Genomic DNA, 20,850 nt, shown 5'->3' with positions numbered 1-20,850 from the left:
ATCCTATCAAAGCCTGCAACGCACCCAATGTAGTAAACTTCTATATTCGACGCTGCAGCAAATCCGCCCACAATTGTTCGACCCAAACGCTACTTATAAATACCTTCTCCGACCTTCAATTTTCCCACCACTTCTTTATTTGGGATCGTTGTCGTTTCCGGCGATGGAGAACGGCGGAGCTCTGAGAGAGTGGTTCGATCGCGTTGATTCCAATCACACAGGAAACGTCACGGCTCCTCAGCTCCAGGTTTGTTAAAACCCTAAACCCTATTCTCCTCCTTTTCCTGCCTGCTCCGATTTGGACCTGAACCCTAAATTTTGCCATCTCGATGTGTTGCGGGAGATGGCGATCAGAGCGCTCTCGCCGTCGGAAACCTCAATTTCACTCTCTCCATCGTTCAGCAAATGATAAGGTTATCTTCCGTTCTTTCTATTTACTTGTTCTCTTGGTGATTAATTGACGTGTGATTGCGATTTTCGTAGGATGTACGACTTTGATAGGAACGGCACCATGAATTTTGAAGGTGGGTGCTTTGATATATTGATGATATCTATTTGTTTGCTGCCGTTAAGGTTCTTGATTGCTCATTGATGCATTGTTCTCTTACTTTCCATCAATTGATTTATGTAGTTCTATGGTTTTCTCTTGCAGAATTTGTAGCTCTTAACAAGTTCTTGCTCAAGGTTAGTATTTTAGATTTCATTATAGACTCATGGTGGTCTTTTGGAGAAGTATATGCCTATATTTTGTTGACAAGGGTTGAACTTTGACTGTACTTTATTACTCTAGTTTTATCTCGAAATATCTATATAAAGTCAGTTCAAGTAGTAGTTAACATTAAAGAATATGATATCTTCTGCAAGATAAGAATTTTCAAGTAGGTTTCATTTTCAACCTTTTGGCCACTTCAGTGAGATATATATCTCATCTCCTTAAGATTTCAAATTTTAGAAGAATAAAATTTTGATGATTTTTTTTCAGATAAATTAAATTGTTTGATTAGTTTTTTTTTCCTTTTCTATATTGCAGTTTGATTTTATATTGATGAAATGTTAAGATTTATTTTTCATTTTCAATGTTTTTCTCTGTCATGAAGAATGTGCACTCATTTTGTAGTTCACTATATAGGCTAAACTTTTCATGCAGTTGCTTCTTCTGCTTATGCTAACATTTTTCAAAATCTTTGCAGGTTCAAAATGTCTTCTCAGCGTTAGAAAGGTCTGCCATTGTATTCATGCTCTACATACATGTTGTCATGTTTGATGATAAACTTCATTGAGATGGTTTGCTTAGCCTTAACTGGTCTAGTTTTATTAATATTTGTCTGCCAGTACTCGGTACATCTCTTGTATATTTAGTATTTTCAGTATGCAACTTTTATGATTAGATATTTTCATGTATAAAACTAATAGCATAAGTAGATTCAATGTGATCAGATCCCCTAGTTTTTCGGCTGCACAGGTGGGAAGTGCTTAGGTCTGTAACAAATGTCTGGAACTCCAACAACAGAATACCTAGATTCAAGGATAGCCTCTTGCATTGTATATTTCTGAGAGATATAATCATAACAATAACAATGAACTAGAACAGGAGTTTATCTACATATGTGTAGAGATATCCTGCAGTTTGCTGTCTTATGGGTTATTCTCCACTGCAAGGATTTCCAGTGTATCAACACTGTAATAGGGGCGTAAACCCCTGGTGCCAACCTATATTGACCTATTCTGTGATTCATCTAAGGTCTTCAAAACTCTCATTGTGTTGAATTCTGATACAACATGAAGTTTGCCTTAAATCTTCTTTTACTTTATGTTTGCTTCCTATGTAGGGGACGTGGATTTCTCCAGCCAGATGATGTTTATGAGGTACTATAGTTGTCAATATTTTGCAACTGATGCCCATTGAAGTACTATTAATCAAGACAGTCTACAATTTAGATTAATGACATAATAATCTTTGGATTGCTCTTGTTTTGAAAAGAAAAATGTCTGTCAAGTTTCTTTTATCCTCTTTAGCATTCTTTTAATCTTTTCCTGTATTACTCTTGAATCAGATATTACTGAGTGTCCATCTTAATTTTATGGTTGTAAATACTCTGTCAGGAAGTTAGTAATTGGATCAAGGTACAATTTTTATTATGATATAATGCATAGTGATTTGTAAAGAACAAAAGCAACACTCACTTTGAGTTCAATAGTAAGTTATTTACAACAACATATTTGTCTCATTAAAGTAGATCAGACTGCATCACTTCTTTCTCACGTCAAAAACCAACATAGCAACCTGTTATTTCAGACTCGCTCATATCAAGCTAGTCTCACTTATTGGAGTGGTTCCAAATAGGCATGGGGGCCGCAAATCGCTTGTAGGACCTTGGAATCCTTCCTCATGTGTGTACCAAGAATTTGCTTTTGTAAACCAGTTATTTTTATTCTTTCACGAAATGCTGATGAATTATTATCATTTGTGCAACTGATGTCATAACTTTTTACCAACATGGATAAAGCCTTCGCATGACACCTATTTGCAACAATCAGCACATTCCTTCTGTAGATATTTCTTTGTGAGAGACCTTTATAGCCTCCTATACCAAGACACGCTATTAAAACAAGTTAATTCATAAATTCTATTAGTATATTTTTCAGGAAAGCTTGGTGAATACTGTTGTAAGTGCATATTATGTCATGCCTTGGTGCTAACATGGATAACTTTATATCTGACCTGTTTGCACCTGTAAATACATTTTACCATGACTTTTTCTTGCATGATACACTCATTGTTTTATTTGTTTAAGTTCTCTTCATCTTCTTTTTCTGTAAATGCTAAGTTGATCATCTTCTATGAAACATCATTACAGGCATTACTCAAACTTGGCTTTTCCCTCGATTCACCAGCCTTCTACACAGTATGTGAGGTACTTGGCGTACTCCGTTATTGGATAAAGAATCAAAGATGAAATACTTGAATTTATGTATATCTCCTTTTACTTTTCCAGTTAGTTGCAAATGGATGAAAGTTTGTTTGTATAAAAGCAAACAAATGGTTGGGATACTAAGATCACATCATTATACTACATGAAAATGATGAAGGGATTATAGTAGGTCCTTTGAACTTTGAAGTATATGGATTTAATGGAAATCCTGTAATCTTCTAGCCTCGGGGACAACAGTATCAAGGCTGCGTACCTGTCCTAGTATTATTGTATAGGAAAGTAATATTCTTGGCTATAATTAAAATTGTTGATCATGAGAAGAAATCTTAATGTAAATTGAAGTATATGTCCATAATTACTTTTTCTTGCTACTGCAGCTCTGCTATCTGATCATCTCCTTTTCATATGCTTTTTTTTATTTCTTGAAAAATATTGACATTTCTTTTGATTGTACTTAGAGCTTCGATAAGAACAAGATGGGAATGGTTCGGTTGGATGAGTTCATATCTCTTTGTATATTTGTACAGTCAGCTCGGTACGTATATTATAATACTTGATGACAACTCATTTTGTACATTATAATCTTTATCTTTAAGCTAATTAGTTTGTGCATGATTTTGATCATTCAACACTGATTTCCATCTAAGAGACAGTACATTAACTTGAACCATTTTATTTTATTTTTTCTCATTGATTATTCTGGTAGGATACTAGGATGAAGCTTCATGTATAAATTCACTGAACATTGTACCTTCTTTGCCCATCTTATTTTCTAGTTTTGTATTATGAATGTGAAGATTTTATTGCATTGTAGTCATAAAACCTGATGAGAATGGCAATGTTTGGTAGATTATGAAGCAAGAATTATATCCGCCTAATTTGTAAAAACAGATGCATGAATCCATGGGATGCTGCTATCCTTGATGCTGCTGCATTGTATATGACATTGATACATAACTTCATTTGGATTTTTGTTTTTTGGTTTTACACCCAAAATGGTTTTAAGCCTGTTACTTAAGTATATAATTCATCTATCTGCTGTGTCTGCAGGAATTTGTTCAACTCCTTCGACACAAGTAAGGAAGGAAGAGTGACATTGGATTTTAACCAGTTCGTCTACTGCAGTGAGTGTGCTCTTTTGCTTGTTCATGCAGTTTTAGTAGATCTATTTGTATTTCTTGTTTTTATTTTCGTTGACTCACTGCATAATCTTTTTAGATGAATAACACATAGCGATCATCTTCTAAAGCACTTAAAAAACTATATATATATATATATATATCAAACTCAAGGTCTATTAGTTTAGCCCTCTGTTCCCTGTAAACCCAAACAATATGTGACATGGTGCTAAATTTGTTTGCAACTCTGTACATTATTCTTTCTTACAAATTCATTCATGCATAGTATTATTTCTTTCTTCAGCGGCGAACTGCAGGATATAAGATGCTGAATTCCTTGGCAGTGAGTCTCTGGTCATGATATGATCTCCAGGACCGTGTCGTAATATCTAGTGGTTTCCGTGAATAAATTAGATCTGTTGATTGTAATAGTATCCTTTATGTTTTATTTTTCTTCTATTCAACTGTTTGACACCATTCATGTAGACATGCCAATATGTATTCTTTCTCCTCCTTTTGGTAGATTGTACAGATAGATTCAATCGATTTCTTGGGCTATTAAAAATCTGAACCAGCGAGAGCCGCAGAATAATACAAGATAAAATCAATCATTATCTTCTCTAAGTACTACTTTTAGTTATAATTTAAAAAGATCCTCCATCTATTTAAAGAAAACTCATCGTCCTGGCGGCTGGCTAAACTTGAACAGGATAGATAAAGTGGGAAAGAAATCAAAACAAAGTATAACTACTCATAGAAAGCCAGAAAGGGTACAGTTCGTCACTATCCAATCTCACCTCCATCCTCCATCCTCCATCCTCCATATTATTCCATCAAAATCTCTCCACTTCCCATCCCCTTTTGTATTTATCGGAGGTCTCTAATGGATCGAAGATCACCTCTACCCGTATCTCATCGTCGTCTACGCCCTCGCCCAGTTCGAACCCCACCACCAGGTTGTAACACCCAACTGCCCATTTCAATCTTCCCCTCTTCCAAAACTTGTCCATTTCTGTTTCTAATCTGTTAAAAGATCCGATTTTTCCCCTGTCCTTCCAGCCAGCAGTACCACAGAGGCCCACTTCCCGGAGCTGGCGGCAATGGCGAAAGGAGTCACAGGAAACCGTGAGGTTTTGGGTACTGAAACTAGCCCTTTGTTTGAGAGAGGGAGGTTGTATGAGCTCTACTCGGCTCGGAGGAACGAGAGGCTCAAGAGAAAGAAACGGGAGACGGCAGAGGAGAAGGTTGCGCAAGAACCCCCTGTCGCGGTCGAATTGGCGAAGAGAAGGAATTGGAAGAATGCTGAAGGGGTTAGAAGGTCGGCGCCGGGGAGGAGTAGGAAGGAGATGAAGAAGGTGACGGTTTTAGCCTGTGCACAGAAGTCCTCTGTTAGTAGCACTAGATTGGATCGGAGGATATAAATTACAAGCATAAGGTCATGATTCTTTCCTCTTTCAATTGTTTTTGATTTGGTGCGTTTAGTGTTTTTTTTACTTTAATATTTGGTGTATTTGGTTATTTGATGCTTGTTATATGGAGAAAAAAGCCTCTTGTAATTTGAGTTACAGTAGCAAAAAATAAAATAAAATAATAAAAATGAAATAGAAGTGCCATCGTTATTCTTGGTAATTCATGGGTATTCGATTTATCAACCCTGCAATCTGATATATCTTTTAAGCTCCAAGATATGAAAGGAGAAATACAAATGCCACAAAGAAAGGACAACTCCAACTGATGAACGAAACTGATGAGAGCTGAATAAATTAGATACCGGGGAGGGTCTTATACAATAAAAGTGAAACAAAAAAAATAAACATTGGAGTCCAACAAAAATTTAGGACTTCCTGCAACTCTTCACAATGAGCAGGTGGGAGGATCTTCGGTCTGCGGCAGTGAAGAGCCGAAATCAAGAACTGGGAACACCCCTGGTGGCCTTTCTTGAGGTTGTATTGACAGCAATTGTGTAGAATCTCCGACGACATCCGCCCATCCATAGTGTGGTTCAGCCCTTTAATGAGAAAACAAGTGTTAATTCAACTTCTGTAGCATGAGAGTAGTTATGCAGAAGATTCAAAGCCTAGGAGAACTGAGAGAGAGTGAAACTGAGTCATCTTACTCATAGTAGGTCTCTTCATCCACAACAATATCCCAGCTTTCAACTGTTGTGCTTTTACCATATTTGTGTACTTTCCTGTAACAAAGTAAACAGCTAAAGTCAAGAATTGAAGTGTCTCATAGAAGGAACAAGGGGCCATGTGTCCTTGTGCGAAATATCAAGAATTGAAGTCTAGAAAATTGCAGCTTTGCTCTGCTATTTGCAAGAATAGGCCTGATACTGACTCAATATATTTTGGTAGTTTGGAAGTGCTAGGCATCACTGCTCTCTAAGCAGGTCACTTGATGTATTGATGTAATCGGCTCTGCCCGTGACTTCACGTATGATATGTTGAATTAGAACAAGTTTCTTTTTGCAACCATATATTCATATACTGTCATGGGCAAAATTGTGAGGAAATATACATATTAAGGACACCAGCTGTTATTACTCGTCATTTTTCTGAGTCATTTCTGAGACTTGGTCTTTGTCATTTCTGAGAGTCAAGACATGACAGTCAGGACAAAAAAAAATGCTCTTCAGCAAAGTAGGAAGCTTCTGTAGGTGATAGAGCGGAAAAGAAAAGAAACATGCTTGGAGTAGAAAAGGAGGGTGAGTTGAATCAGATAGAATTTATTGAGGTTATACTACTATGTTGATTCATATTAAGAAATGTAATGATAAGATCCTAGCCATACCCATTCCCAAAGTGCTCTTCTCCCCACGTTCTTGACCACCCTGAAAAGCAAAAGAATCAAGTGAAACGATGAAAAAAAAATATTAAGAAAACAAAGAAAAGATGCAAGCATTTTTAGTGGGCAAAACTCCATCATGCTCCTTCAGTATGTTTGCTAACTGATTATCAGTTATCTCACCGTGAAATTTTAACATAATATTTGTATAAGACAAGAACAACATGACAGGAGCCACTATCAGTACTTGTTTACCTGAACTGTAACGCTTGATGATAGAACTTTGTTTCTAACTACAAGTAAACATAGAATGTAGCTGCGAACATTGAAGGATACCAATTGCATACTGAAGAAATTATATTGCACTTTTGAACACTGAGAGTGAAGGGTGAACTATAGGATCGTCACTATGGAAAAGTGAGGAATTTATGTCCCTATTGAAGAAGAAAACACGTACGATCACCAGTAGGAGATACATGCCATGTCTCCCCATGTCGTGAACCTATGCCAGCACAAAACTTTTCCTCCCATTTGTCTCCCCATCTGGTGCCTAATTCTGTCTCTGCCCATTTATCTGTCCTGTGAAAAAAAGAGGAATTTGGCTAAGCAAGTTGAAAGTATATTTGCAATATGTGTGCAGATCTGTGTTGTACATGCATGTATATGGTAGTTATAAACAGAAACACATACAGACATGAAGTGCATTAGTGTCTAACCAACATATCGAGCACCTTTCTCTACTTGTGCATACCTCTACTGTAGCATGGTGTGAACTATCAATAATGGACTAGGAAAGCTTAGCTTCCTATTCATAATTTGTTTGAAAAGTAAACCTTTTATTGGATGATAGAAGAACTGACTAGTAAAAGGCAAACTAACCATTTGAGTACAAAGCCTCTCCCATCATAATGCTCTCCCCACTTCTCCCACCAGGATTGTTCATTCAATCTTCCATACTTATGAGCTCCTTTCTCTGTCCAACCTTTTGCGTCATACTTTTCCCACCTAGAAGCAATAGATTTTCGTTATCCAGAACCAATACTCCCATAGATGACCGAAATATAAAAAGAATTCCTAAACCCGGATAAGAAAGCATATCACAGAGGCATATCTTGTCATGTTCCTTACCATCTTTCATACCATCCAGCATTTTCAATGCCTGATTTTGCTTGTTTTTCTGCACTCCTCTCTATTCTTGCAAGATTACTGCAGTTGAAATTGAGGCTCTTTTGGTGAATCAATGTCACTAGAGAAAATTAATTTTGCTGTAACAAACATACTATTCCTATAAGTTTCTTACCCAGTCATCCAACTTAAGGCTACTAGTCAAAATTTCCTCTGATATTTCACATCATCAAAAGAGAGGAAACAGAGCTCCACAAACACCCTTATATAGTGAAAGGTATGTGAAAAGAACCCAAGACTTTAAATATGCATGCACATTTGTCATACATATAGAAGAGGATTAAACATCATGCTCAAACTTGATATGTTTAGTCTTAGAACGGAGTTGCTCCTTTCTTTCTTGTACTCCACGGGGTGGTAAACATACCTACACTGATTACATGATCACACCCTACTGTTATTGTGCTTTTCATGGATATTCATTTCTTTCCTGAAAGTCTGCACGCATGCTTCTCAAGAAATTGATATATGCAAGGTTAATTTTCTTCCGATATTACCCAAAGGGCACAAAAAGAAATCTTTTCATATACTATGCATACCAAAGAAATAAGTAAATGTAGAATTTGCTAACTGGTAACCCAGCTGCATTTGGTATCATATTCAATATTGTTATACCTCCATTCGTCTTGGTAAAGAACTTCTTTCCATGTTTCCCACCATACATCGCCATCAGCATTTTTTCCAGACTTTTCCGCACCTAAAGAAAATTTTGATAAAAATGATAATAGCCTCTAGCCCACTGATAGTACTAAGAGCATAACATTAAGTCTGAAGAAGTTGATTTATCAGGGTCAAGCAAATTTTGTGTATAGATAGATAAACACAGTTGAGATACATCATAGACATAAACATTATTTGTTTAGATAACCACTAGTGCTCTGCATATTCTACAGAAAGGCCAAAACTTTCTTGCAATCATGAAGATGAAATCAAATCGGTAAAGTTTATCAAAATTAATGGAAGGAAGTGAAAAGTTACGTTTAACTATAAATACATTCTGGTCGAATAAACAAGTTTTCAAAATGAAGCAGCATTACATGTTCAATTTTAGAACTGCAGAACATGAGCCAAAACATCTGGTGGAGTAAACCTTTCGCATCAGAAGTATTTATCTATCTCTTTGGATGACAGAATGAAGATAAATTTTCTCAACAAAGTGCAGGAGTACCAACCAAGAGAACTGATCAACATGTGTTGAAATCATGGAGAAAAATTACCTAATTCTTTGTATCCAGTCCAGTCACTTTTCTCCCACCACTGCCAAGTAAAATAAGAAAAAGTAAATCATTCATGGACATACATATTGTAATAAGCAATGCACACTTATAGTTTACCTTTGTCTAGAGCTAGTCTTTATATGGCATAACAATCTAATGGAGAGAGAAACGTTTGTGAAAGATTAAACCAAGGAGAAGACCATAAGATCAAAGATTCAAAATTTTGTCCAGTTGTAACTTGTAACCATACAAAAGCCAATAGTAGCTTTTAAAGTTTCTGCTGGTGCCATCACAAACCTCATCTAGTTGTGGAGCTTCAGCCAAAAGAGATAAAATTTCACTTAAAGTGTTTAATTTCACTCAATTCTAAGTTATTTGGCTTCCCACAGTCAATGCAGTTTGTCTCTTTTAAATGGGAACAAAACAAGAAGTATAACATCTTTAAGGCCAAATTATTTCTTTAAAGCAAGAAAGTGATTTGAACGTTTACAAAGTAACAATATGACGTTTACATTGACGTTTAACAGCAGCAGGGAATTAGTGTAGCCTTATTAGTGTTCAAGCAGAGAAAAATAACAATATGAAACCATTTTGTTGTTCCATTATCAAACATTAAATAAGGTTTTTGTAAGAGAAAAGGATAGAAATCGAATAATTTTCACAAGATAAGATTTATAACAAGCCACTGAATAAGAAAAAAGATCTCCATATTTTATCTACATAGGTACCATAATATCAAAAATATGTAGTATTGACAGTGATCAAACTCCCAAGGTAGCAGAAACATACAGTCTCTTTCCATTCGGAGGAACCATCATGACTTTGACCTCCCATCCTTGCCCAACGACATCTATGTCCATTATCACCTAGGTCTTCTCCACTTTCCCTATACCACGTGCCGCCATCTTCATTAATGCCAGACTCATTAACGTGTTCATCTAGCAAGTTGATTCCCCAATCCTTCTCACTAGCAATCCCGGTGTCTGTAAGTAAGATGTCAAAGATTAAATACTTCTTTAAAAGTTCCATCGGTGAAAACAAATTATAAAGTATGGTGCTTTCTGTTGTTGGAAAGAAAACCGTGGCACATAAGTTAGATATTCCAAAGCGTATGCCTCAAAATGACTCTTGATGGAACAGAATCTAAAAACAAAAAAGTGCAGCCCATCTTTGCAGCCTCGTTTACAAGATTATTCAAAAATTACCAAATCGATATGGAGCAATGGAATAAACCTCTTTTAGGTGGAATATCACGAGACCGAGGAGGAGAAGATTTTGGACTGCATTGGGGATAAAAGCCTTGTCTTTTGAACAACCGTTGAGATCTATAATAATGAAGAAAACATTTATCAAGGATTATTTGAAACTACACCATCATAACAAAAGCAATAAAATCTTTAAAGCAGTATTTATGCGTTAATTATTAAATTTAATTTTGCTACCTATGAGGCATAGTACTAAGCCTCTGATATCCGATCCCGAAGGCAACATAAAAAATGACAAGATTATGATTTCAACTTGTAAAAGAATCAAAATTTGTAGATGTTACTCTTAATTCCCGATTAATGAGGAACGACTCCAAAATATATAACTTCTTTATTATAATTGTCCCTCTTTTAATCCTTGTGCATGCTGATTAAGGAAACATAATTGAAATCAGTGAGAACATGCCTTTCTCTGTCAAAGTTGCAACTTAGCCTAGCCTCTAAATTCTATGTAGAAACTAAAGAAGTGGAGATTGACCAACAAAAGTCTATGACAGACAGCCACACACTTGGAATAAAGATTTTGTTTATTAAACAGAGTAATGTACCTCAGTTTGGTGTCCAGCAATAGAAATAGAAATTAAAACGAAATGAAACCAAATTAGAAAAAAAAAAAACAAGCCTACTTTTACCCGCAATTAAAAACCAAATCTTTTTGTAAATTACCATCACCAAACAAGATCAAAACGCTACCGCGAGCGCCATCGAGTCAAGAATAAAATATCAAAACATTGTGATTTCATACCGAGGGGAAGGGAAGGGCATAGACGGAACCCTCCTCAAGCTCCTTCTACTGTCAAGCCGCCATTCTTCCGCCTTAGCAAACTTCCCGTACGCGGAGCTGGGGCGGGAGCTGCGGATCCCGGCGGCCACAGTGCGCCTCGGCCAAAGGGGGAGTGGTGGAGCCACCAGCCCTCTCGAGCTCGCGGCCATCTCTCATCACAAGCACCGAAGCCAAGCCGAGGGACCGAGGAAGACGAAGGAACCCAGTCAGTCTCTCGTCTTCGCGTCCTCTACTTGTACGAGAGGGTAAAGAGAAAGAAGAAGTGGAGTCTAGACTCCGGGATTTGGGGAGCTTTAAAAAAGAAGCGGTTCGGGAGAAGAGGGGGGGGGGGGAATCGGGAGGGAAACGAAAAGGAAAGCGTTAAAGGTTTCAGTGGTGGGTCCACGGTGACAACTTGGCTACGCCACCGAGTTCGATATGCCACGTGGCATAACTGATCCTTTTTAGCAGATATGATATGATCTTCGATTTTTTTTCTTTTTTTTCTTTTTGTATTGAAAAAAATGGCTTAAGATCTTTAAAAGTAAACAAGAAATAAGATTTATCCTCTAATCATAATGTTATATCATTGAAAATTTTGATTAAACCCGCCTTAACTTACGTTGTCTTTAATCTCTTATCACCGTCCACCCCAGTTGCATGACGATGACGTGGCACGCAGCAACGAGCACCGCACACCGGGGCCCATCGCCTTATCCACCGTACGACGAGGCCCGGCCACGCGTCAGCAGGCTATGGATCGCGGACGTGGCAGGAAGTTGTGATCCGGATAAACCCTGCCTGCTTACGTGGGTCGAGGTCCCGTGGCAGCTACCTAGTGGCCAGCATTAGCCCACGTCACCTCTTGTCGAGTACGTGCGACACGTGTCGCGCTCCGGTAGCTTCGTCGGACGAGGTAATCGAAGGGGAGGAGGGGCCTTTTTTATGGCGCACTGTCCACGAGGTCGGATAAGTATTTTTCTGAGAAGAAGAATCCACCGGATAAGTCGAAGTCCAATGCTTTTATTTTATTCTCTCTCCCTTTCGTGGGCATAAGAGATGAAATGGATTATGGATATGATTGGTTTCTGGTTCCATGTCAGATTGAATTTTTTTTTTGCATTGCATGGTTGGCTATTATTCATTTCATTCTCATGCAACCACAAACTTATCCTAATACTATTAATGGACAAGATGATCTTGGGCCATTAATGGGCCGCTATTGGGCTGCAACCATATAAATAAATTGGGTTGGGTGCATCATATAATGGCCCAGAACTATAGATCACTCTATTATATTATATTAGATATATTCTTAGTCTTCCAATTATAAGATATGGGCCAAAAAATTGGACTTCTATTGTAGGTGATTGTCAAATAAGGTTGGTTGCCAATATCTACTGAAACTTTGATGATGTTGCCTTTGTTTATCTAAAGTTACCATCAATTGAAACTGATGGAAAACCTGCTCAGTTGCAACTGCTCTTTCGAGCAAATTTGCTGCAAGAATTGACTACTAATCATTTGTGGTATCAAAGAGTCGTTGAAAATGTTTTGCTGCTCTTGTGTATCATTGGACTCCCCAAATATTAAATGATCACAGTTAGCCTAGACACAATTTATGAGGCAATATTAAAAAAAAATTGAGAAACACCTAGTTACATAAACTAATATAAAAACTCATGCCTTTTTATTGTTATAAAAAAAATCTCAGTTCTCTATCGACTTTTAATTTGATGTAAAACATCGCTCGTATATCTCAAACACTCTTCGTGTGGCTTTCTATGCATCATCGCACATTTATATCTATAAATTTATTTTTATTTCTTAATTTAGGAGATTAAAAACATAGACTAGATCTTCTCATGAGGCGATCTGATCTAACAAAGAAATTCTAAGATATTTACTGAACAATGATAGAAGAAATCTCCGAACAAGCCTCTCAGGTTCTCTTCTGGTAAAGCTTGGAGTCGACAGAGAGAGGAAGGACAAATGAGACATTTGGATATCAATCACCATCCCCATTGGAAAAATCCAAGAAGAGATCTAGAGATTTGCAAAGACCAAGATTCATTGCATGATGCTCTGCTAAACCAGGAATCAGACAGGCAACTAACAATCCCAACCAATCCCTCAGTTGCATGGGTATATTTTAGTCATTTGGGTTCAATTCACCACTAGATTCCATTAACTAGGTCTTTAATTGTCCAACAATCTCAGTCAAAAGGCAGCAAAGAGCCAACGGAGATGATTACTGGATGATTCTAATAAGACACACACACACACACCAACCTGTCTGTTTAATCTAATCTCACGTACTAACCCCACTCATAACAAGGTGATTGCTCTTAATTAAACATTTGGATGCACACCAACCAATCTTGGCAGCTTTAGGGGTCAAACACATGAGATGACCTCATATGTGGAAGATACTCATTCGCAGTAGCTTGGCATGTGAACTTTGAATTGAAGCACACCAACTATGGCTTATATCATACTGCCTCATTCAATGTACAATGAGGAGGAAGAAAAAAGAGCAAAGATCACAAAATCCAGCATGTTAGCGACCCACATCTTTCTTAAATGAGAAAAAAGGGAAGTAGTGATGGTCAGAGAAGTATTAGTCTTACTTCCACTCTTGTGTATCACAAGGATAGCAGCCCTCTTGGGCTACATCAGTGATCTGAAGCCCCACGTCGTAGACCGGGCCAGCGGTCCACTGGGCTGGCAAAACTTCCTTCTCGGCCCATACCCACTTTCCGTCGTAGCCGCCGGTGACCACCATTCGGAATTGTAGCGGTCCGGCCGGCACCCGGTCGGTGCTCCAAACCGGACCGTAGTCCCGGCTCATAAACCGCCAGTTTGTCATCCCGGCCTATCAATAACAACAACAATAATAAAATTTTTAGTCCTAACTATAATCTAATATTTGAAATTATAAAGACTTCGTCATTTATTAATTTTTCAACTTTATTGCACTCCTATTACTGCGGTAGTTGGCAGTTGACTGATACCTGGGCTACATCCACTGCCACAATGTCAGTTTGGCCTCCTTGGTAAAGGAACTTGATGGCTAAATAGTTGGGCCTTCGGCTATTCTCTTCCACTCGGATAGAGAGGTTCTTATTCTTATACTCACAAGATATCCTGATAAAAGAATGGAATAAATAAGGTGGGGGCATAGTTATTCAACCAAAGAAGTGGAATAAGGGGAGGAGTTATTACCTCTTGTACTCGATGTCCACTATTCCAAGTTTCCTCATCTCCTGGGCCATCCCAGCTTTGGCCATAGCCATAAAAGCTTGACTACTTAGCAAGAAATCTGTGTGATTACTCCTGTTGAGGTCTGTGAGAATAACTTTAACCCCTCCACTGCTGCAAAACTTTGCATTTTTGCATCTAATCTGCACCCCAGTAATCCCAAATAGCTAAAAAACAACATAAAAAAATAAAGCTAGTCTTGATATGATTTAGAAGGAGGAGTTAAGATTAATTCACCTGAAAGCATCCTCCACATCCAACTCCTTCTCTGTAAAGGGAAGAGCTTCCAGCAGCAATATACCCTCCATTGAAGCCCAAAGCCATGGAGCCATACCCACAAGCTCCAGCTACATGAAGGATGAATCAAACTAAGTTAAGAGTTCCAAGAAGAAAAGCGTATCAAATTTGAAGGTAGTTTGAAAAATATATGTATATATATATATATACCAGAGAGAGCTAGAGAAGAGGAGGAATAGGTGGCTTTGGATTGATGTACACACCTATCACAGGCCGTGATAGAAGATACAAGGAAGAAGAAGAAGAAGAAGAAGAAGAAGAAGAAAAAGGAGGAGGCGGAGAAGAAGATGGAGATGCCCATGTTGGATTAACAAGGGAAAAGGGATCAAAGTTGATGTGGAGATCCATTTCAAAGTGATATATAGTAGTGCTGAATGCTGATGGAGAATGGGATGGTAGTGGTGGGCCATAGACAATTGGCACACATTGAGTCCTCTTATATTAATAATAATAATAACAATAATAACAGGGATTTTGTCATTTCACACCCTATATTATGTGTTAATTCATATTACAGTATTATCTTTTCATCATAGTTAGAATTGCATTTAGATTAAGAAGGAAGAAAAAAAAAATCCTGTCCTTATATAAATTGCTCTCCAAATGAATATTCCGTCAAAAACAATTATTTTGAAAAATGTGTGTATATAAGGTGTCAAACAGAAACAAAAAAAAAAAAGAAAAAAAAAAAGAAGAGGAAGAGAATAGAATAGAATAGAATAGAAGTGGTGAGCTGAGAAAGACATGAGGGGCTTTAGACTAGTGTGGGGCTGAAAGCTACAAATAGGAAAGGTTGCAATTAATCCCACCGACTATTTCTACTACGCCACGCGCGCGTGCAGCGAATCCCGGCCGGCTAAAAGAGAAAAGAGAGAGAGAGAGAGAGACGGCCGGCCTTTTTTTTTTTTTTTTTGATTAATAAGAGCTGAGAACTCAGCTAAAGTTTACAAAGCGGACTATTCCTTTGCCCAAACTATCCGCATACAATATATCTTTAAGTTCTGGAGGAATTACATCTGACCTCTTCCATACTCTCCTCAAAGCTGTCTGTTCGCAGTATAATATTGCTGGTATAGTGTCAACCAAATCGCCTGCAACATCGGTTGCAGGAATTCTGTGCAGCCGCGCTACGTTGCATCCGACGGTTGGCTGTAATGCTCCTCCTATTGCTTCATTTTCTATAATATCTATGTAAACTCTCACAAATTCTCTGCTATTAAAGTATTGCAGTATAGCTAATCACAATTGCTAGAGTGGAATTTGTTAGAATAGTTGGTGAGTTAAAAAGTTTGGAGTTCAAATTATGCTAGGCTGATCATCTGTTATTCAAATTAGCCCTTTCAAAATATATCAAACAAAGAAATGATGAAGAGTACTGTTAAATTAACAAAATTCTCTACAAAAATATAGAACAATAGGGCGAGAAACAAATGCCATATTCTCCGTCTCTTTCTTATTTATTACTTACATAATAATTCAAAAGCACATAGACTATCGACTAAACATCAGGGCCACCTTTCGTTGCACCGCCAAGAACCCTAACTGCACCAAAGTCATGCAGTCAGTTATGGTGAGAGGATTCATTAAGCAGTGTGAATTGAAGAGAAGAGAAGAGAAGAGAAGGAATGAAGTGGTCCTGTTGCATACCACTGTTGTAGACTTGGGGAAATAAGTAAAGAATAAATAAGGTAGGTTAGAGGGGGGTAGGTTTTGGTGTTTAGCAGAGGAAGGAATTGGAAACTAAAAGATGACAAATGTGAGGCGGGGGGGAGAAGGTGGAAGGGCTGCTGGATTTAATATCATAAGTAACCACAATGAAATCATAATAAAATGCATGTGTCAACCTTGTCAGGTTCATATCTAGCTTCACACCTAAATCTGGCTCAATGATTTGATGCCAGGTTGAAATCATTTGATTGTGTTCATTTTTATACATAATATATGTTAGAAATTCAAATCTTTCTTTCATGCTCCAGGTTTTGAGAGGAATCCTACCAACTAAATATTTTACGTTAGCCATCAGAAAAGCATGGCTTCGTGACATCAAAAGCATTAAACTTTTGACTAGATTTATTAAGGATTTATTGATCTTTTGCTCTTGCCAATGAATCTTGTGGTGTTATTATCACCTTTACATGGAATTCTCAAACTTTCACTCTCATCAGTCGTAAGAGATTTTGCTAACTTTTATATGTTTTTCCATTTGAATTTTTTTTTTCTTCGTATTAATAGAATTTGTTCATCGATCATAAGATAGGCACAGTGCAGGTGCAGCAGGAGTATCTAATTATGTCAATTTCTCTATTTCTTTCCAAAGGTTAGGCAAAGTTGAAAAGCTTGTTATTATGTATTAGGGACTTAAGATTCTTACATAAGATAGTGTTATTTATAAATTATCCCTCCATTTACTTATGAATGAATAGCAGTCCAATGTCACTGTCCTGCCTAAAAGTTATCCATATTTTTCTATGATAATTTTTTTACCACATTGAACGGTAAATAAACATGTCATCTTCGTATAAAGCATTATGCTCTAGTATAAAGTTAAGTTTTCTTACACGCCAAATGGGATGTTAAGTCCCTATATATATATATATATATATATATATATATATATATATATATATAGGCTTATATAGGCTTGGGCTGGGCTTGGGCTCGGATTGGGCTTGGGCTTAGGCTTGGAGTTAATTAATTACAGGAACTCAAGCATGAGCCCAAGACAGCGTAGATACTTAATTTTCTATGGTCCAAAAAAGTGGGCCAGGATGAGTTTATCCAATCACACATTGGAGAAAAATCTTGGGTGCAAGGTGGGCCGTTTGGACCTCAGCTTACACTTGCACGTGCTTGTTGGCTAATCTCCGAGCAAATTAAGATCCTCTACTGATTCTGAGACACAATATCTTCCCCAATGCTACCCCACCTATAATAAATGGTAAAAACTAACACAAAGCTAGGAGCAGATCCCCTGCCGTGGCCGCTGCAGGAAGTTACTGCGTCGGGGGTACTTGGCAGTGCATGCATGGTAAGCCGCCGATAAAATAATATTACATACTATTTTTTTCACTATTTATAGTGCTGTTGATGGTTTTGTTCGAGAAAATAATTTCAGTAGTAAAATTTCACTAGGTGGGTTCGATAATATGTTGCGTATCGCATGCAATAGTTTAGCCCCGTATTAGAAAGTGAGAAAAAAGTGATCTAGTTTATATAGATTTTTGGACCCATATCTAATAACCTCTCAACAAGTGTTACTAGAGCCCCAATGGTTCAGCAATCATATACTACTCTAACGTAGTTTACATTAGTTCTTTTGGAAGAGTCATAGTGTGGTGCGATAAATGCTCTGGGTTGAGTTCGAACAGTTAATATAAAATATCACCCATATATATAAGAGTTTAGGCTCACATTAAAATAAAAGAATTTATATAAACTCCTAATTCTCACTTAATAGGTTAAGTTTTTAGATTGAGTTAGATTTTAAGATTTAAGACTCTCTTATCTCCCGGCACAACACTGTGATATGTAAATATTTGATATTCTTTACTCCAATCTATGTGGTCCGCAATTCGTACTTATCTATATATGATTAATCTAACTCTCATTTAGTTTATTTTTATTAAAAAATTATACGCACAGAGGATGAATTTGTGCACGTTAATAGTAGTAGATGTGAACTTATATCATTAAAATTAAGGTGTAAAACAAAATTATTATAGGCACCGTAGAAACTGTTATAAAATCAAAGCTTTCTTTTAATAAAGTTCGTAATTTCAAACATGGATAGTCTTCTTTTATTTCCTAACTCTTAGCATTACGCATATTGTGTTGTATATTCTATTACTTATCATTTATTTACGTGCAGTATTAGAGACCGTGAATGTAAAAAAATATATTAAAAGTATGATACATATTATTAATCGTTAGATAACGATTTAAGTATTTAGAGCAGTTAATGAGTTAACAAAAATTAATCTTTTTTAGCGGGTATAATAATCAAGGCAGTAATCCAATGTCAAAGTATCTTCCCTCCGTGATTCCCAGTCTTCCACTTCCTTCCTCCTCTATCTTCTTGTCATGGAATTTAATCGTCGTGTTGTGGGCGTCGTCTGAGCACCGGTGGATCAAGCCGACCCTCTCATTCAATCCATAGCAAATAATTTAATTGGATTCCCTCAAGTAAAAGTACAGTTATTTTAGTGTTACTATTTCAGCTTCGTCGGAGAGATTTGGTCTCATATTCCGACTCCTCCGATAGACTGTTTAAAAGAAAACAATTTACCAAGTTCCCGGGATGCACATACATGACAGATTAAAAGCACTGCAATTAAACCCTCATCAATTTGGTGGGGTTTTTTTCAATTCTTAATTGATTATTTTTGTTTGCCAAAGGAGGAGACTGGTTATATATATATATATATATATATATATATATATATATATATATATATATATGGGAGGCATCTGGGGACAAGCTTAATTGATGTGGAAATGAGTGGAGAGTAGAAGAAGCACATGAGCTGCTGGAAATCTTTGAGAAAGATGGTCAGGTTGCCGAGAACCAGGAGTAGTAGTAGTACTTGCAATTTGCCATTGGACTCCATAAATGAGATCTGCAACCACCTGTTCTTTGTTCTAAAGTTACTCCTCCACTTTGTCTGCGTATGAAACGCACGGCTTTCTGTACCTACCCACTGTCACTAATTTTGTTCACTTCCATCTACTCCTGCATGAGAGTAACGTGCCTGTCTCACCCCATTCTTTCCTTGATTAGGGTTTACTATACGAGTAGATACAATAACCCACGTTTTGATTAGGGTTTAAGATCATGTCTGTAAAAGATAGACTAACCCACGTTTTGATTTTGGTATCGAAGCTCTTTCAATAGTATATGGGGTATTTGAGAGAGTGTAAATAGAATTAATGCTGCATCGGATCCAAATCAAGCATATGTAGTGCTCTCTAAGTGAATATATAAAGGAAATTTATTTCAGCCAAGTTGTTCAAGGAAATATGTTTTGTTCATTTGGACTCGGATAACGGAGATGAGTACGAAGAATCCGAACAAAAGAAAAAAAAAACAAGCCAGGATAAGATAAATGAGCAAGTGGCAACCAACCAATTTATTAATAAATGCTCTAATTAATTAACCTCACTACTCTCTTAGCTATTTCTTTGCTCTAACACAATCACAATACATCACTTCTCCCCTCCCCTCATCTATTTATACCTTGCCACTCTCCAGAAAAGAAACACGCACTCTCTCCTACTGATCCTTCTCTCTAATTAAATAATTATTTAATTAATTCTTGCAGTCGATGCACAAGAAGGCCATGTTCATCAACCCAAGGAGACTGCTCGAGAAGGCATCAGGAGGACGAGGAGGAGGAGGAGGAAGAAGAAGGAAGCAGCAGCAACAGTTGGCGCCGCCGGCTTCCCCGAAGGGCCACTTTGCGGCGTACACGAGAGACGGTCGGCGGTTCGCGATACCGATAGCTTATCTGAACAGCAGCCTCTTGAGGGAGCTGCTCAAGATGTCCGAGGAGGAGTTCGGGGTTGCAGGTGATGGTCCTATCATGCTGCCATGCGATGCTGCTCTCATGGAGGATCTCATGGCCATGCTTCGCAGGCCCAAGAGATGCAACAACAACAACAACAACAACAACAACATCTAGCTAGCTAGCTACTGCTTCACTACTTTCTTTTTCCTTCTTAAATTGAGAAGTTGCACTTTGTACTGCTGATCAGGAGTAAAATTAATTAAGCAAAAGATATGCACTTGTACTTGTACGTACGTGAATCAGTTATAATGCCACCTGGGTTTTTTTTTTCCGATTGGTAGCACGACTGATATAGACATCAAACTTTTGGAAGAAAAAAAAATTCCATTGCCTGATCATGTATATCAATATCTGTTTCTTCTCATCTCTTGAATAATATCCTCATGAGTTCCCACTCTCTCTCTCTTTCTAAAGAAGAAAAAAAAAACAAAAGATTTCTTCTTCAATTTCTCCTGTTGCA

At 37.4% G+C, this 20,850-nt stretch overlaps 3 protein-coding genes across 4 annotated transcripts; 2 read left to right on the top strand and 1 right to left on the bottom strand.

Annotated features, from left to right (window-relative positions):
* Nucleotides 1-100: 100 nt before the first annotated feature.
* On the top strand, nt 101-4,597 carry LOC140781047 (uncharacterized). Its single transcript, XM_073126823.1, has 10 exons — nt 101-247; nt 355-413; nt 484-524; nt 653-684; nt 1,191-1,219; nt 1,830-1,866; nt 2,859-2,915; nt 3,392-3,468; nt 3,984-4,057; nt 4,356-4,597. The coding sequence occupies exons 1-10, from the start codon at nt 164-166 to the stop codon at nt 4,373-4,375; spliced, it is 510 nt and encodes a 169-aa protein (XP_072982924.1). The 5' UTR covers nt 101-163; the 3' UTR covers nt 4,376-4,597.
* A 201-nt stretch (nt 4,598-4,798) lies between these two features.
* Nucleotides 4,799-5,680, top strand: LOC140781048 (uncharacterized). The gene is made up of 2 exons (XM_073126824.1): nt 4,799-5,007; nt 5,111-5,680. The coding sequence occupies exons 1-2, from the start codon at nt 4,935-4,937 to the stop codon at nt 5,470-5,472; spliced, it is 435 nt and encodes a 144-aa protein (XP_072982925.1). The 5' UTR covers nt 4,799-4,934; the 3' UTR covers nt 5,473-5,680.
* A 106-nt stretch (nt 5,681-5,786) lies between these two features.
* LOC140781046 (protein EARLY STARVATION 1, chloroplastic-like) lies at nt 5,787-15,199 on the bottom strand. Of its 2 annotated transcripts, XM_073126820.1 has the most exons (15): nt 14,977-15,199; nt 14,767-14,876; nt 14,494-14,672; nt 14,283-14,415; nt 13,899-14,143; nt 10,474-10,565; nt 10,030-10,223; nt 9,241-9,280; nt 8,639-8,720; nt 7,967-8,044; nt 7,718-7,843; nt 7,296-7,417; nt 6,845-6,884; nt 6,168-6,242; nt 5,787-6,059 (listed from the first exon to the last, which is right to left on the bottom strand). In XM_073126820.1, the coding sequence occupies exons 1-15, from the start codon at nt 15,125-15,127 to the stop codon at nt 5,906-5,908; spliced, it is 1,821 nt and encodes a 606-aa protein (XP_072982921.1). In that variant the 5' UTR covers nt 15,128-15,199; the 3' UTR covers nt 5,787-5,905. The 2 variants fall into 2 exon arrangements, with proteins under 2 accessions (XP_072982921.1, XP_072982922.1); XM_073126821.1 differs by lacking the exons at nt 5,787-6,059; nt 6,168-6,242; nt 6,845-6,884; ... (5 more) ...; nt 10,030-10,223; nt 10,474-10,565 and adding an exon at nt 13,729-13,765 and having other exon boundaries at nt 14,977-15,181.
* Nucleotides 15,200-20,850: the final 5,651 nt, after the last annotated feature.

This window comes from Typha latifolia, chromosome 2 (assembly GCF_019914945.1).
Source record: "Typha latifolia isolate L0001 chromosome 2, TyphaL0001v2, whole genome shotgun sequence".
In the NCBI taxonomy this organism is placed as follows: domain Eukaryota; kingdom Viridiplantae; phylum Streptophyta; class Magnoliopsida; order Poales; family Typhaceae; genus Typha; species Typha latifolia.
This window is presented reverse-complemented; position numbering and strand designations above follow the sequence as displayed.

Bases quoted from the DNA above. Each gene is read 5' to 3' on its own strand.
- LOC140781048 (XM_073126824.1), top strand. From the start codon at position 4,935: ATGGATCGAAGATCACCTCTACCCGTATCTCATCGTCGTCTACGCCCT. The intron at 5,008-5,110 runs GTTGTAACACCC...CTGTCCTTCCAG, and splicing joins AGTTCGAACCCCACCACCAG to CCAGCAGTACCACAGAGGCC.
- LOC140781047 (XM_073126823.1), top strand. From the start codon at position 164: ATGGAGAACGGCGGAGCTCTGAGAGAGTGGTTCGATCGCGTTGATTCC. The intron at 414-483 runs GTTATCTTCCGT...CGATTTTCGTAG, and splicing joins ATCGTTCAGCAAATGATAAG to GATGTACGACTTTGATAGGA. The intron at 3,469-3,983 runs GTACGTATATTA...CTGTGTCTGCAG, and splicing joins ATATTTGTACAGTCAGCTCG to GAATTTGTTCAACTCCTTCG.
- LOC140781046 (XM_073126820.1), bottom strand. From the start codon at position 15,127: ATGGGCATCTCCATCTTCTTCTCCGCCTCCTCCTTTTTCTTCTTCTTC. The intron at 14,144-14,282 runs GTATCAGTCAAC...TGTTATTGATAG, and splicing joins TGGCAGTGGATGTAGCCCAG to GCCGGGATGACAAACTGGCG. The intron at 8,721-9,240 runs GTAATTTTTCTC...AATTTTCTTTAG, and splicing joins GACTGGATACAAAGAATTAG to GTGCGGAAAAGTCTGGAAAA.